The 17,529-nt window shown below is 31.5% G+C and overlaps 1 protein-coding gene across 5 annotated transcripts in view; it reads left to right on the top strand.

Moving 5' to 3' along the window:
- The window catches only part of LOC143057831 (lisH domain-containing protein ARMC9-like), a 38,320-nt gene extending 24,847 nt beyond the window's left edge, over positions 1-13,473 (top strand). For 2 of the 5 annotated variants that reach the window (XM_076231261.1, XM_076231259.1), the window contains 7 exons: positions 289-724; positions 2,327-2,464; positions 4,088-4,176; positions 4,941-5,053; positions 5,574-5,658; positions 7,344-7,555; positions 12,537-13,473. In XM_076231261.1, coding sequence (XP_076087376.1) covers positions 289-724; positions 2,327-2,464; positions 4,088-4,176; positions 4,941-5,053; positions 5,574-5,658; positions 7,344-7,555; positions 12,537-12,601 — 1,138 coding nt within the window. In that variant the 3' untranslated portion in view covers positions 12,602-13,473. The other 3 variants (XR_012972828.1, XM_076231260.1, XM_076231262.1) reach the window with 3 other exon arrangements.
- The last annotated feature ends 4,056 nt before the right edge of the window (positions 13,474-17,529 follow it).

The following is a 17,529-nucleotide window of genomic DNA, read 5'->3' as shown; positions in this document are numbered from 1 at the left end:
ACTCTAAATACATACTTTGTATATAGATAAAGGAAGATGTGGTGTGAGTGCCAATGAGACAATTCTCCATCCAAATAACAATTTAAAAAGTAAACCATTATAGGTTAAAGTATGCCATGATTTTTGAAATTAATAATCCTGCTACAAATCTATACAAAAAAATTCAAAATTTACTGTTATTAGAAATAAAAAGAAATGAAATGTTTATGATGCATGTTTTGACACACTGTTAGTAAGGATCTTACGATATACCTCTTTCAACATGAGTTATTCATTTTGACATTATAGGAGAAACTTACAGACAGCCATGATAGAAGCTGGATTAATAGAATGGCTGGTCAAGGTTCTTGAAGACAACGATTCTTTATCCGACTACACGCTGGAATACTCTGTTGCTTTGTTAATGAATCTCTGTCTCAGAACATCGGGGAAAAAACGATGCGTCCAAAACGCTGACCAGACTTTGAAAGTCCTTAGTGATTTATTAGGGCATGAAAATCAAGAAATCCGTCCATATGTCAATGGTGCCTTATACAGCATTTTAGCTGTCCCGTCCATCAGAGATGAAGCTAAGGCCATGGGAATGGAAGAAATTCTGCGCTGTTTTATAAAAGAGGACCAGCCTGATATGAATAGACAGATAGAATTTATAATCAAGCAGCTGAACTCGATAGAGACCGTGGATGAATATGATTCTGATGATGAGGAGGAGGAAGAAGAAGAGGTAAGGTCAAAGGTCAAAGTTTTATCAGCTGTGTTATTTTCAGATGGCTTTTCCTGGTTTGTTTTAGTGATTATGAGCAGTACTCCTTTGAATATAAATCTTTCCAATTTTTATGCTCCACCTACAATAGAAGAGGGGCATTATGTTTTCTGGTCTGTGCGTCCATTCGTTTGTCCCTCCGTCTGTCCTTCCGTCCGTTCGTCCCGCTTCAGGTTAAAGTTTTTGGTCAAGGTAGTTTTTGATGAAGTTGAAGGTTCAATCAACTTGAAACTCAGTACACATGTGCCCTATGATATGATCTTTCTAATTTTAGTGCCAAATTAGTGTTTTGACCCCAATTTCACGGTTCACTGAACATAGAAAATGATAGTGCAAATTTCAGGTTAAAGTTTTTGGTCAAGGTAGTTTTTGATGAAGTTGAAGTCCAATCAACTTGAAACTTAGTATACATGTTCCCTATAATATGATCTTTCTAATTTTAAATAATTTTTCATGAAAAATAATTCCTGATGTTAAAAGTATTTAGTTAAACAACAAAATAATGTATTTAAAAGATTTGAAAACCTTATAGATTACTCACATTACGCACAGGTAGATTTTCTCTTTCTGGTAGCTCTCCATTGTAAATTACAATTAATTAACTAAAAAGGGATCTCTAATTACAGGGCCAATTACAGGAATTGTCAAATAGCCTATTCCATTTAAAGTCATACATGTATCTCATTTGAAACCTCAAATTAAAAAAAAATAATGCATATGTTTTTATAACAAAATGGATAGTTTTCATTATTAAACTTATGTACATATACTTTTTTCTGAAGAAAATTCTTTAATTTGTCTACATTTAGAAGAAGTTTACTTTTTTTTAATTCCTTGCTTCCAGGAAGCAATTTGCCGACATATTTTCCGTATGCAATCAGCCTTAGCTTGATGCTTCTTGTAAAAATCCGGTGATTGCAATACGCATGCATCTGTCACTGAAATAAATATTATTTGATTGTACATGTTGCTTCTTTGTTGATTGTTTACTATAAGGTAACAATTGGCAAACTACAGCTTCAAAACACGACAATAAATGTGCTGCCATATTTTCACATCATAACAGACAGAGAGAAAAAAAATTGTTGATTATACGATAGGTTTGCGTAAAAAATGATAAAATCGTGCACAGAAGATTAAGTTTATGATATATACATGCATTGGTTCGAATTTAAGAATTGGATAAACATTATTTTTCACCAGTCACTCGTTTCATATGACTTTAAAAGAGGGAGGGGTTGCTTTCAAACAATTTCAATCTAACTACATGTTGATTTACCAAGTCAGTAACCTTGTAATTGTTAATATATTGTTGTAGTGGTTTATATTTAAATGATATGTGTTAATTGATGTGGCAGATCTTGTATGTGAATGATATGTAGTGCATGTTAATGAGACCGTAACCTAAAGACAAAATAAAATTAAAAAGATTTCTTATGTTTTTAGGATGCTCTTTTATATACATATACCAACATTGCTTTTTCTCACTACATTGTACTGGCTTCAGATTGTATCTTGTTGTGTTATATACCGGTATATCATTTGACATTTAATCATTTATAGGAAGATCAAGATGCCATGGAACTGGACATAGACAAAGATGAATCATTTAAACCTGAAGATAACGAAATGTCCGGAGAAAAACTACTGACCACAGAATATCTAGCAACAAAAACGGGACCAGTCAGACACAAGAAAAAGGTAAAACTAATAGTTTATAAAACAACCAAACAGGATCAATAAGACACAAGAAAATTAATAGCATCTAATCTAGTGTTTCGCAGGTGTAAAAATTTTGCGATTTACATTGAATTAGGTATACAAAATATTTTGGCGGTTATTTTTTTGGCAGATTCAAAACTTTGATTAATACTGTTACATGTGCACTTTTAAATTGGCGGAATTAATTTTGGCACTTTTGTTCTAGCTGCGAAAATAAGCAAAAATTTACACCTGGTGAAAATAACCCGCTATAGGTTGTTGACAAATGTGTTTGCACCAGCTTGTTCCATATCTGCAATAATCCTGTATATAGAAATTCGGGAAATTGGGTAATGTGTTAATTTGGCTCTGTCTATGATAGTAGATGGCCATTATGTTTTCCCATCTGTCCCTTCATTGGCCCATTAGGTCAATTTAGGGTTCAGACTCGGAGTCATTCTACTGAACATTTGAATGTGATTCAGATTACAGCATGATTTCCTATGGACACAAATTCTTGTTTTCATATTTATATATTAAGAATTATGTTTTTTAGTAGTATATTATACAATTATAAAACAAGTATAAAACACAATTCTAAAATAACCTTCATCAAGTAGGCTTTATTCTAGGGTTGCAGTTTGAGGGTCATTAAAAAGTTGGTTTGTTGGAAATAAATTTTTGTTTTTTTACATGATATTGAATCTATATAAAAAAAATGTTCTTTGAGTTTAAAATGTTGTGCTTTTATTTTGATACCGGTAGTTTAAAATCCTTCAAAAGAATTAGCATTATTATTTAATATTTTTGGACTTGTGACATCCTTTGTGTCAGTATATTTTTGAAGTCCATTAATTCTATACAGTTAAAACACTGCCCTTAGGAAAGCTATTTTTAGTTTTAGGATTGTGAAAGTAATTTTTTTCACAATTTCTACTCCTTTTTGTCGAGCCTTTGACTTTGTCGAAAAAAGCGAGGCATAGCGATCCTACTCTGTGGTTTAGGTTTTTGAAATTTTAATAACTTTCTTAGACTATCCTGGATTTGTACATACCAAACTTTGACAGAACCTAAATTATGATCAAAAGATAGTTTCCAGAAATAAATTTAGTAAAAAAAAATATCGTTTTTTTCAGTATTTTACTTTTAAATGGGCTTACTTTTTCTTCCAGGGTACAAATCATTCACTATGTGGTTAAAGTTTTTAAAGTTTTAATAACTTTCTCAAACAACCCTGGATTTGTACCAAACTTGGACAGAATCTTGTTTATGATCAAAATAGTATCTAGAAAGAAATTTTGTAAAAATTTTGAACCTGTTTTTCTGTATTTTACTTATAAATGGACTTACTTATTCTTCCAGTTAACATGTTAACATTACATACAATCTGCAGTTAAAGTTTTTAAAACATTTATTAGATTTATAAAATATCCTGGATTTTTACCAAACTTGGACAGAAGCTTCTTACAATCAAAAGATAGTATCAAGAGGAATACTTTTATTAATTTTTTCCCTCAATTTTGTTGAGCCTGTGATTACAGCAAAAGTAGGTTAGACACTGGGTTCTGCAGAACCCTTACAATTTTTTCTCTCACTTATTTGACTATTTTCACTTTGTTTTAGCATACAGATTTAGTTATGGCCAATGAGTTATTACAAAGACCTGTCACACCTAGTCAAAGAAGAGCTGAGAATCAGCCATCAGGAACACAGTTAGTATATTAACATCTGATTTAATCAACCTTTTCCTATATTACTGGAAACCAACTTTTTTTCGCGAGCGATTTATTTTTGCGACATTTGCGAGTAGAAAAATAATGCGAATATAAATCGCCATGAATATGTATAGCTAGGAATTTCACTTATCAAACTACATCAAGTAGATAAGAAAATCGCGAATATAAATCGTCGTGAATATGTATATCTAGGATTCACTTATCAAACTACATCAAGTAGATAAGAAAATCGCAAAATTAAATAGCCGCGAAGTGGACTTCAAATTTTAAAACGCGAAATAAAGTATCCATTATAAGTTGGTTTACAGTAGAAGATTTATTGTTTTATCTGGTGTCTCCCTCAACTTCACATACAAACACTAAAAGTCTCCGCCATTTCATGTATGGTATAACTGAAATTTAAAGCAGTTACTAGATTTAAAGCTGATATAAAAATCATAGCTGAAAGACAACGATTTTCATCTTAATGAGAAACTTGCATACAATTTTTAAAAGACTTGTTTTTGCCATTTTGTTAGTAGCCATCATAAGTTGAATTTTGCATTCATGGCTATTCAGGATATTGTGTTTGATAATATGATTAAATTCAGGTGCCCCTTTTTTGTCTGAATATGGGTTTATTTCATAGCAGAATGCAACTTACCAAATTTGATTTTTGTTTCTTGTTCTTTTTTGTAAAATTAATCACTTTTTTATCTCTTATTGAGTTCCATTTGTTATTGTTAATATAAACTATTTAGGCCAATGACCCCTGTGGTGACCAGTCGACCTCCATCTCAGAGCAGTGTTATGAGACCACCAACAAGAAGTGGAAGTCGACCAAATACACAAGATAGTCAAAGAGACACAGCTAGTAAGATTTACTTAAATTTCTGGTTTTCTACCAAGAAGTATTACTTAGTAATATATGAGCATACTCATAGTAATTAATGAATTAGGTACTAGGTTTAATTTAATATGATATGACATTAGGTATCAGAGCACAGCTATTTTGTATTGCATTTCTTCTTGAACCAATTTTTTTAACATTTTAAATCATACCACTTCTTGCTATTTTCTGCATAAAATTTTACGAAATGAATAAGGAAGGTGTATGAAAATGAAGGATCAAGTAATACACTGTCCACACTATACACTATATTTGTAGACAATCTCTTCTTCATCTTTTTGTAACTTCCTCCTATGGTGAGGGTCACATCAATTGCTTGATTATTCACAATGGGCTTATATTACATGGTCTAAAATAGCTAGAGTCACTTTTGTATTTTACAGTATAAAATGCAATTGCATATTTAAAAGACAATAGTTTAGCCTTGAGTATTACAGTAGTGTCATTTAATGTATATAACTGATAAACTTTTGAACATTTATAGGAACAGAAGATGGCAGGCCTTCTAGTAAGAGCAGTCAAAGGTCAACAGGAAGTAAAAGTTCTTTGAAAGCACCAAGTATTGCAGAGTAAGTTCATTGCAATTCACCGTTTTAGAATCTAATGCATTCTGGGTAATATTTCCAAAAGCATACACCAAAACCTTGTGATTGGTTTAAAACATGATAATCAATTGAAATTCAACCAATGGCTTAAAGTTATATTAATTTTGGTGTATGAACAATGAGATTTCCCATAGGCCTTTAGATTCTGAAAAGGTGAATTCTATTATATTAATGGTACTAAGTGTCATCCAGGTATTTAGAGAATTATCTGGGAGAAATCATTACAAATATTTTAAGTTAAGTGTAGAGATCCTCCATAATGAATTTTTAAATCAGTCTTATACAAGATTTTCCAGTTGGTGCTTTTTATGCCCCATTTATGAGCATTATGTTTTCTGGTCTGTGAGTCTGTCCGTTTGTTTGTTAATTCGTTCATCTGTCTGTCCCGCTCCATGTTAAAGTTTTTGGTCAAGGTAGTTTTTGATGAAGTTGAAATCCAATCAACTTGAAACTTAGTATACATGTTCCCTATGATATGATCTGTCTAATTTTAATGTCAAATTACAGTTTTGACCCCATTTCTAGGGTCCACTGAACATAGAAAATGATAGTGCCAGTGGGGCATCCGTGTACTATGGACACATTCTTATTTCTGTCACAAAGCAAATATCTTCATGTCACAATATCCTATGACATGTTTTTCCTGTATGACCAATGGTCAATGGGGTAGTTAATTCATAAAATAAAAATTGGAAAGTCATCTATGTTTTCCTTATCTTTGAATTTATGAATATTGCTTTTAATTCCTCTGGTCATTCAAAGGACTTAAAAAAAATATATAAAGGATGAAGACTGGACTTTGACTTACTGTGGTTTCATTTATTTTCATGGGTACCAATTTTCATTGATTAAGGAAAACTTACATGTTCATGGATATTTAATTTCATGGTTTTGTCGAAGTCTGCATTCAAGTCTTTAAATTTTTTTGTATTCGTTGAACATTTAATTTCATAGTTCCACGAAAATTGATATCCAAAGAATAATAATGAATCCACAGTATAATGGTTTACTTTAACAAATTGTGACTTGGATGGAAAGTTGTCTCTCTGCACTCATAACACATCTTCTAACATCTATTAAAGTGCATTCTGACGTTTAGTATAATTGTCAACTGTTAATAATCAATACAGATATCAATACACCTGATCACTATTTGTCCGCCATTACTGGACATAACAAAGGTTCCTGTAAAGTTTTGACCTCTTAATAGAAAACATCTGATGCCACAATGGAAAAGTGATTGTTGTTTGACGTCAACAGTTCAAGAGGTGCAGATTATTGGGTCATGTGGGATAGCAATAAGGTCTATATTAAAGCCTTGCAGACACATTGACCAGTGAAGGATATGGTATTCTCCACTTTCATGCATCAATCTGTGAGGGGGGATAGGACCTTTATCGGGTCTCCGGGATCGGGTTTTTTTAAGCTCAGGATTTCGGGATTGACCCTTTCGGGATCCGGGAATTCTATTTTTAGAATTTCGGGACCTCAGGATTTCGTGTTTTTTAGCCCGGGATTTCGGGATATCGTGTTTTTAAGCCCGGGATTTCGGGATCAGGACCCCTCCTAACCCCCCTCATCTGTTCTCTCACTTGGTAAATACTATTTATTCATTTTCAAGTTTTGTACATTGATTTATCTCTTTTTAGACTCCCAGAATACAAACAAGCCTTTGGATCTAAGCCAAGGATACTTAGAACTCCACATGGAAGGGAAGGTACACCATCTAATCCAGGAACACCACATCTGAGGACCCCAGATAGTTCAAGGAGGCCCACCAGTAGAGGGTCAGTTGGTAGTCTACCTCCACAGCCACAATTCTCAGAGTCTGGACCAAGACCAAGTTCTGCTGGAAAGTCTGGTAAGGAAATTACATAAATACAGAGAAACCTATCAAAATCAGACCCTTTGTTAACTGGAAACCAGTCACAATCAGCCATTATAAATATTCAAACCAGTTTTCAATTTAACCCTTTTGTATATTGGAAACAAGCTTATATCTCTCCCTGTGAAAACTTTGAACAAGTCACAATCAGACCCTTTGAAACCTGGAAACAAGTCACAATCAGACCCTTTGAAACCTGGAAACAAGTCACAATCAGACCCTTTGAAACCTGGAAACAAGTCACAATCAGACCCTTTGAAACCTGGAAACAAGTCACAATCAGACCCTTTGAAACCTGGAAACAAGTCACAACCAGACCCTTTGAAACCTGGAAACAAGTCTATATCTCACCCTGAGAAAACTTTGAACATTCACAATCAGACCTCTTTGAAACAAGTCTAAGATAGTTCCTTTCATTTGTTAACTTTGTTAAACTGATGAATATAGATCATTCAGTGAACATCATGGGCAAACTAATCTTTGTTAGTTTCTGAACTCTAGTTTAGCACAGAGAAAATTGTCATACCATATGGGTTTGTTTTATAAAGCTTTTACTATATATACTTTTATCCTATGAATATTTTTTTTTCTAGTGATAGATTTGATTGCTTTATTTTTGATTTCTCACTATCCATTTAGTTTGAGTTAGAATTCAAGCATGTGTCAATTTACAATCAAAATGCCGTCTTTTTCTCTCATAGAAGGATGCAACTTTACATAAAATTTACAAAATTATAATTAATTTCTTTTTAAATTGGGGGTAGGATGAAAGGAGTAGGTCTGGTAAGGGCCGATTTTGGCTCCAAATTTCAGTTTCATCTAACGAGATATTTAGGACACTTTTTAAACACTTAAGTGTCTATTTCAATTGATTCGATTAGTTTATGTTAAAGATTTTAACTGATTCAGCCATTAAAAACGCTCCGATTGAAGCTTAAATATGAAAAATCTATCAAATATGCCAAAAAACGTCACTTTTCAGATGGTTTTCGTCAAAAATGAAAGTGGCCGCATCCATGTTCATCCTCAACCTTTATATATGTTATGTATTATCATCAAATACAACTTACATTTCAATATTATGTATGAACACGAATGCGGCCACTTTCATTTAAGACGGAAACCGTCTAAAATTTAACTAAAATGCTATAATTCTAAAGATTTCAGTAATTTAGCATGACTTTATGATGCTAGTACACAAAATATGTGCATTGTATTGTCAAAAACAGCACATATTTATGTAGCAGAAGCATTCTACTTTCCAAAAAATAGCTAAAAGATTACATGCTTAATTTTGGGGCCAAAATGGGGTCTTACTGAACCTACTCCTTTGTAAAAAAGGAAAGGCAGGACAGGAGTTTTGAGTTAATAAAAGTCAGGATGAGCAACTTGATTAATATTACAGTACAGATTAAAGGTTATTGAATGTTTGTTCCTATTTATAACAAATTTTCCAGGGGAACTTATGTTAGACAAATATACATTGACAGTTGTACTGGTCTATTCATTTTGTTAGGCCCAAACTTTAATAAGTTTTTGTAATTGCCTATCTGGGGAATTTATTTGTCAGGGTTGTAATTTTAATAAGTTTTTGTTATTGCCTAACTGGTGTATTTATTTGTCAGGTCCTTATTGTAATAATTTTTTTATTATTGCCTAGAGTGGGGTGATCATTTTCGCCATATCTTTCCATGTTTTCTTCAGTTTATGTTTAGGTCTTTATGTTTTTGAAGTATACAGATATTTCTATATGAAGATAACTTCAAATGCAAAATATTCTTAGCTTGAAAACGTGTTTGTTTTGAGTAAAATCATCTGAAAAGTTGGATTAAAGGGTGTATGAAATTTCCTATTTTTTTGTCAATGGGGGACACATATTCGCCGTTTTGACATATCTATTTAAAACCAAATAACTGCAGCTTTAAACAATATTTAACAAATAAATTTCATTATAGACGAATAGCAGACATTTGAAAGGTGTAAAAAACTGAAATTTAGGGCAATCAGTCAAAGAATTACTAAGGAATGCTTCTTTGAAATCGTTCTTTTCATTCAGGAAATTGACTGAAAATCGTTGTCCATTTTTTGGTCCTTTGCCGTAAGTGCCGAAATTTAGTCTCATTTTCAAAAATAATCATATTTGTTATAAAAATATAATTTAACGGCATATTTCTTCCATTTCAACCATCCTTTGAAGTTTTTACACCTCAAAATCATAAAACGGCGAAATTGTGTCCACGGCGAATATGAGCGCCACACTCTACCTGGTGTATTTATTTTTCAGGTCCCTAATTTTAAGAAGTTTTTATTATTGTCTAACTGGTGTATTTATTTGTGAGGTCCTAATTTTAAGAAGTTTTTGTTATTGCCTAACTAGTGTATTTATTTGTCAGACCCTAATTTTGATAAGTTTTTTGTTTTTTGCCTAACTGGTGTATTTATTTGTCAGACCCTAATTTTGATAAGTTTTTGTTTTTTGCCTAACTGGTGTATTTATTTGTTAGACCTTAATTTTGATAAGTTTTTGTTATTGCCTAACTAGTGTATTTATTTGTCAGGACCGTAATGTTGGTAAGTGTGTTGTTGTAGGTTTATGTATATGGTGTTTTAATCCTATCACTTCTTAGGTAATATCTATTAATATTGAGCATCATTTTGTTAAGAGACCTTTTTTCCTCTTCAAAACTTTATAAAAAATAATAAGATAATGCATCATGGGTAACATTTCCAAAATTTATTTACAAACCAAACTTAAAAACATCCCAAATAATAGATGTTTATCTTTTTAGTTACAAAAACGAAACTGCCAAAAGTTCTTTATAATAATAAAAAGGTGAAAAGACTGACACTATTTTGAAACCTATTTTGTTTCATAACCCTTTTTAACTCATCCCCTGGCAAAATATCATCTTTTACATTTACCAGCATTGAAACAAAATAAGTCAGCATTAGAAATCACATCTTTAACTTTTTTCAGTTATTTTAAGGTAAAACTGAATAGAATGGTGCTCAGTGTAACAGTTTAAAGTTCACTTTTAATTTTTGGTTTATAATTTTGAAGTTGTTCTTTTTTTTAAATTTTCTGAATGATTACTATTTACTTGTTTTTGTCTTCACTTGTATATCAGAAACACAATATTTTATAAATCTAAGACTAATAGCAGACCAAAAGATATGTTTGTCTGGAATAACATCACAGTATGCTAGACCTAAAATGCTATATATTTCTTCATTTTCATATCTGCAAGGTATTGAATATGTGATTACTGCATTCCAAACCTTCTTTGTTTTAACTTCACATTATATTATCTATAAATAAATGTTTAAAAACTAATAATAATTACTACATGCAACAAAATAATCAGAGCACATCAATTAAACCAACATTTCAAATTGATTATAATCTATAAGGGTAAACGGACAGAAAGTCACAGGACAAAAAGTCACAGGACATAAAGTCACAAATTTGGAAGGACAAAAAGTCACAGGACAAAAAGTCACAAATAATATGTTGACAATTGTTTGAATAATATAAGAGAAATATCTTGAAATATTTACTTTTTAATACATATATACATATTAAAGTTTAGAAAATGTGTCTTTATACTTGAAAAATGAAGATTTATTTAATTTTAATCATGCAAAAGACAGATTTCTTGGCATTATGAAGCCATTTAAGTGCTGAGCCACTTTGACATTTTGTTTTCTTAACAATTATTTGATTTACTTTGATATTTTTTGGATAAATTTTGTTTTCAAAGTTAGATTTTATACAATAGTTCAAGAGAAATACAAACATATTTTTTAGAGATAAGCATTTTTTATTCAAAGAAAAAAGTATAAAAAAATGAATTGTGACTTTTTGTCCTGTGACCTTTTGTCCGTGACTTTTTGTCTGTGACTTTTTGTCCTGTGACTTTCTGTCCTACATTCTCTATAAGCAGGCCCCTTTAATACAGACAGATTTCTTTAATATACAATGCATTTACAGTTGAGTTAAGCTTTATTTTCTACATGCATTCAGTATTCATGCATTATTTTTATGTGGGCTGATTCTGTTCCTATTTGTAGAAGTTACTTTTCTATGTTTTCTATGAAAACTTTATATAGAAGTTCCTTACTTAAAGTTTACTAATCAGGGAAAAGTAGCAGGTACCGTGGGTGTGACTAATTGACCACCCAAATTCACCAATGACAACTAGAGGATTTAGAAAAATACAAAATCAACTGGGTATAAAATATACATGGGATCAATTACATAAAATAGAAATAATGATATCAAAATAAGAGAACATTAGCACATTTCTGAGTAAGCACGTATAAACATTCACAGACAATCACAGAGAATATATTACAGCTTTTCTATAAAAGCATGCAAAACAAAACTTTGATCAACTTGCTTGCTATGTTTGCTTGGATGTTTGCAAACAATAGGAAGGCGTAGTTTTAGTCTGTATAATATATACTGGTATTTGATTGGACAATACAAATTGATTTACAAGTTAATGTTTATTGTCCAATCAAATTCCAGTATATTGTAAACAGACTGAAACAGACTACCAACCTGTTGTTTACAAACACCCAAATAAACATAACAAGCAAATTGACCAAAGGGTTGCTTTGCATGCTTTTATAGAAAAGCTGTAAAATATGAAAAGATTTGGGTTATACACCAATAAACGAATGATGATCTCCTAAAGAGATATGGTTGATATCATACCATAAGGAAAACAAGTTTGCTTTCTCCTTTGCAAAACAGTATATAATTCCTATGAACTTTAAATGTTAATACAATAAAAAGTTTAACTAATAAAAAGTTTCAAATATGGAAAGATATTCAAATTGAGAAATCAAGAATAAATATGTTGTTTATGTTGAAATCTTCCTATATTTGAATGCTTTGTTTAGTTATTCTATAAATGCTAGTTATTGATGAATATATTTTTATATACTTTAGGTGGATCTATTTCTGGTGGATCAAGGAAGCTGTCTACAGGAAGCACACATAACCAGGATGCATAGACAAGGGAGATTACTCTGACTTGTGATAGTTCATAGAACATTCCAGTTTTATATGCCTTAGTTATATTTTAGTGCTATTTATAAATGTTTTAATGAATTTTTATTGCAGTAATTTTGAAATATGTGCATTTATTCTTCCCAAAATATGTTTCATCTGTTTAAATTTGTTCATAGTTATAAAAGTCAGGTTGTACTGTACTTGTTCATAGTTATGAAAGTAAGGTTGTACTGTACCTGTTCATAGTTATAAAAGTTAGGTTTACTGTACTTGTTCATAGTTATAAAAGTCAGATTGTACTGTACCGGTTCATAGTTGTAAAAGAGAGGTTGAACTGTACTTATATAGTTATAAAAGTAAGGTTGTACTGTACTTATTCTTAGTTATAAAAGTAAGGTTGTACTGTACTTATTCATAGTTATAAAAGTAAGGTTGTACTGTACCTGTTCATAGTTATAAAAGTAAGGTTGTACTGTACTTATTCATAGTTATAAAAGTAAGGTTGCACTGTACCTGTTCATAGTTACAAAAGTCAGGTTGTACTGTACTTATATTTGTTAGAATCAAAGCATTTCATATGAGTACTTCCTGTACTCACAATATTGTTAAGTTTATCTTGTTTTGAAATCGTATTTTTGAGCTCTTTGTTATGATAAAATTGGAATTTCAGAGTTTTGAACAGCGGTACCGTATACTACTGTTGTCTTTATTTACATTTGTATTGTTACATTTTGTATTTGGTATGTCATACATATTGTATTAACATAAATTGGTTTGAAATAACTTAAATTTGATCTTTGAAATTTTGCTAACCTTCTTTATTTCAAGAGGAAATTTTAATTCTTTAAATTTCAAATAAAAGAGTAACTTTTTGTATGTGTCTCTTCTTTACACCCAAAAAAATTCCTCCTTTTTATGGAAAAAAGGGGCATTTTTAACGGACAGTTTTTGATTGAGTAATAACCATTTATGACAAAGGAGAAGGTCCAGTAAAACCCCTTTTTACAAAATTGTTAAAATGTAAACTTTTAGTTATCTATTGGAAAGAATGCTACATAAATATGGGCTGTTTTTGACAATACAATGCACATATATCGGGTACTTGCATCATAAAGTCATGCTAAATTACTGAAATCCTCACAATTTTAGCATTTTAGTTAAATTTTAGACGGTTTCCATCTTAAATGAAAGTGGCCGCATTGGTGTTTATTCTTAATATTGAAATGTAAGTTGTATTCAATGATTATACCTAACATTTACAAATGTTGAGGATGAACACGGATGCGGCTACTTTCATTATTAACAAAAAGTATCTAAAAAGTGATTTTTTTTGCATATTTGAGCGTTTTTGATGAGTAAATCGGTTAGAATCTTTCACATAAACTAATTGGGTCAACTAAAATAGACATTTTAGTGTTTAAAAAGTGTCAAAAATCTTCGTCATATGAACCTGAAATTTGAGGCCAAAATGGGCCCTTTCTGGACCTACTCCTTTCATCCTTTTTTGCCTTTTATCTTGTTACTGTAATAGATACCAAATAAAGGCTTGTATAGCGGTTTTGTTATCGAAAATTGGACCTACAAAACAGGGTGCAAAGCCTGCAACTTCTGTCCCAGAAAGCTTGACAAAGGGATAGTGAACCAGCAACGGCTGCCGCAGTTAGCTAACTTCTTAGAAACTTTATATTTTAAAAGGTGGAAGACCTGGATGATTCTTACTTTGTATATAGATGCCTTATTTTACGAAGTTTCTATGTCTACTGTCCTTATCCTCATGTTCATGGTTCAGTGACTACTTAAAAATAAGTTAACCTTTTTTTTTAAACTTTTTTTGTAATGTTAATTTCATTCTTGTTATGAGTAATAGGATAATAATATTTTGTATGTGAGTACCTTGAAATGTCCTCATGCTCGTCCACCAGTTTTCATTTGACCCTGATTTAATTTCATGAATCAGTGAACAAGGTTAAGTTTATGTGGTCAAGTCCATATATCAGATATTATAAGCAATAGTCTTCTATATTTGGTGTATGGAATGATTGTAAGGTGTACATGTCCAACTGGCAGCTGTCATCTGACCTTGACCTCATTTTCATAGTTCAGTGGTCAAAGTTAAGTTTTTAAGTTTTTGTCTAATTTTCTATTACTATATGCAATTGGTGAACTATATTTGGTGTATCGAAATATATAATGATGTACAGTCTCTCAGGTTGTATTTGACTGTGATATCATTTGCTAAGGGTTATGTTTTTGGCATTTTGGTCTGTTATCCTTAAACTATAAGTAATAGGTCAACAATATTGTTGTATTGAAGGATTGTTAGGTGTATATAAAATTGAGAAACAACAACCTGTCTAAAGAGCAGAAAATAGCCAAAGGCCACTAATTGGTCTTCAATACAGCGAGAAAATCCTGCACCTGGAGGTGTGCTTCAGCTGGCCCCTAAAAAAAAATGTGTACCGGTACTAGTTCAATGATAATGGACGTTATACTAAACTCTGAAATATATAAATGAACTAAATTTAAAAATCATACAAGACTAACAAAGACCAGAGGCTCCTGCCTTGTGACAGGCGCAAAAATACAGCAGGGTCTAACATGTTTTTGAGACCCAGCCCCCCCTGTACCTCTAGCCAATGGAGAAGAAACAAACACACAGCAATACCTACAGTAAAACTCGACCATAATTTATTAATTACCATTATAACAGCTAACAGTTACAGTTATGAAGAATATTGAACATAAATAAAAAATAAGGAATATGCAAGTAAACACACCTTGTTCAGCAATTACCAGGTCACTTTGGTACATGCATTTCGTATAGGTTTACACAGTGTGACCTCTTCACACTTTCGAACGGCTAGTTTGTCACATTATATGCAGACTAGTCAAATCGATGGTGAAGGGGTATTCAGAAAAAAATACAAAAATCACATAAGAAATCAAATGATACGTTTCACGGAAGTGTAGAGAAAACTATTTTTTTAAAGCATGTTTTTAGTATAAATACCCTGATGGAGATTTAATGAATAAGTATAAAAAGTAAAATCACAAAAATACTGAACTCAAAGGAAAATTAAATCGGAAAGTCCCTAATCACATGGCAAAATCAAATGACAAAACACATAAAAAAAGGAAGGACAACAGTTGTCATATTCCTGACTTGGTCCAGGCGTTTTCAAATGTAGAAAATGGTGTATTGAACCTAGTTGAATATCGCTAACGCTCTCATTTGTACGACAGTCGCATACATTTAAATAATATTGATAATGATGCTTGAACAAAACAAACAGACACATTAGGTAAAAATGTTAAAAATAAAGGTAAAAAGTCTATTTAAATAGTTATCAAAGGTACCAGGATTATAATTTAATACACCAGACGCGCGTTTCGTCTACATAAGACTCATCAGTGACGCTCATATCAAAATATGAGTACAAAGTTGAAGAGCATCGAGGATCCAATTTGTGCCAAATGCGGCTAATGTAATCGATGCTTGGGATAAAAAAATCCTTAGTTTTTTTTTTTCGAAAAATTAAAAGTTTTGTAAACAGGAAATTTATAAAAATGACCACATTATTGATATAAATACAATGATGCAAGCCTTATTCGATTCTTAAATTGGAGGGTGTAAAATGGAAATTTGAGTCGTCTGCAACGGCCAATGAAATGTTCTACCTGGACAGAAAATTTCGTAAATTTGACCTATTTGGTACCTATTTGGTCAAGCGAATATTTCTTTCTTTATATCATTGATAATTAAGATTATAACACAATGTTGTCTGCTGTACCCATTTTTTCGACATTTTTACCTATTATTTCTGTGTGTTTTGTTCGCAGATTGTGGTCAATATCATGAAATTTTATGCGACTGTCATACAAGTGAGACGTTAAGCCAGCTATAAAACCAGGTTTAATTCACCATTCTATACTTAAGAAAATGCCTGGTTTAATTAACCATTCTATACTTAAGAAAATGCCTGGTTTAATTCACCATTCTATACTTAAGAAAATGCCTGGTTTAATTCACCATTCTATACTTAAGAAAATGCCTGTACCAATTCAAGAATATAACATTTGTTATCCATTCGGTTGATGTGTTTGAGCCTTCGATTTTGCCATTTGCTTAGGGACTTTCTGTTTAGAATTTTCCATCGAGTTCGGTATTTTTGATATTTTACTTTTTACTGAATATTTTTAAATTATATTGTAAAGATTAGCTCAACAAGTTAACATGATGTTGTCCTTCATCCTCCCATTGTTATGTAGGCAGTGGCTATTTTTCTTGCTCTGATTAAACTAGCTTAATTCAAGCAGTCAAAATAGCATATTTCTATAGAAATGGCAGTTTGATATTTTCAGAAATCGTTGTCAATATAATGGAATTTTGAACGACTGTCATACAAGATCATACAAGTGAGAGGTATAGCTGGCTGTGGGACCAGATTTAGTCATTGTAAAAATATAAATCCTATGTGTACGTACTTTCATAACGAAAATACACTGAATTTAACCTGATTGTTTTGCTAATTTAAACATCTGCTTGATACTACAACAATAGTGCATGTGCTCAAAACACGAAATATTGTGAATTCAAGTCATTTGTCAACCAGGCCATTCTAGTTTGTATTTGGTTTTCATTTATGTTCTTAACAGGAGTCTTTTATTTTTCAATCGACTTTGTATGTATGACAAGCGTTGAGTAATTTAGATTTTTTAAACATTCTTTTAGATTCAAACCTATGACAACACAAACGATTCTTCATTTGGAACATAAAGCGTAAAAGTTATAACTTATAAAACTGAGAATGGAAATGGGGAATATGTCAAAGAGGTAATTGTAGATCGTGTGCCTATCCTTAAAATTTTAATTTAATTTATTTTATTTTAAATGAATGTTCTTAAGAATAAATGAAAAATTCATGTCTGT

The sequence above is a fragment of the Mytilus galloprovincialis genome, chromosome 13 (assembly GCF_965363235.1).
Source record: "Mytilus galloprovincialis chromosome 13, xbMytGall1.hap1.1, whole genome shotgun sequence".
Lineage (NCBI taxonomy): Eukaryota > Metazoa > Mollusca > Bivalvia > Mytilida > Mytilidae > Mytilus > Mytilus galloprovincialis.
Note: the sequence above shows the minus strand (reverse complement) of the source record. Positions and strands in the feature narration are given on the sequence as shown.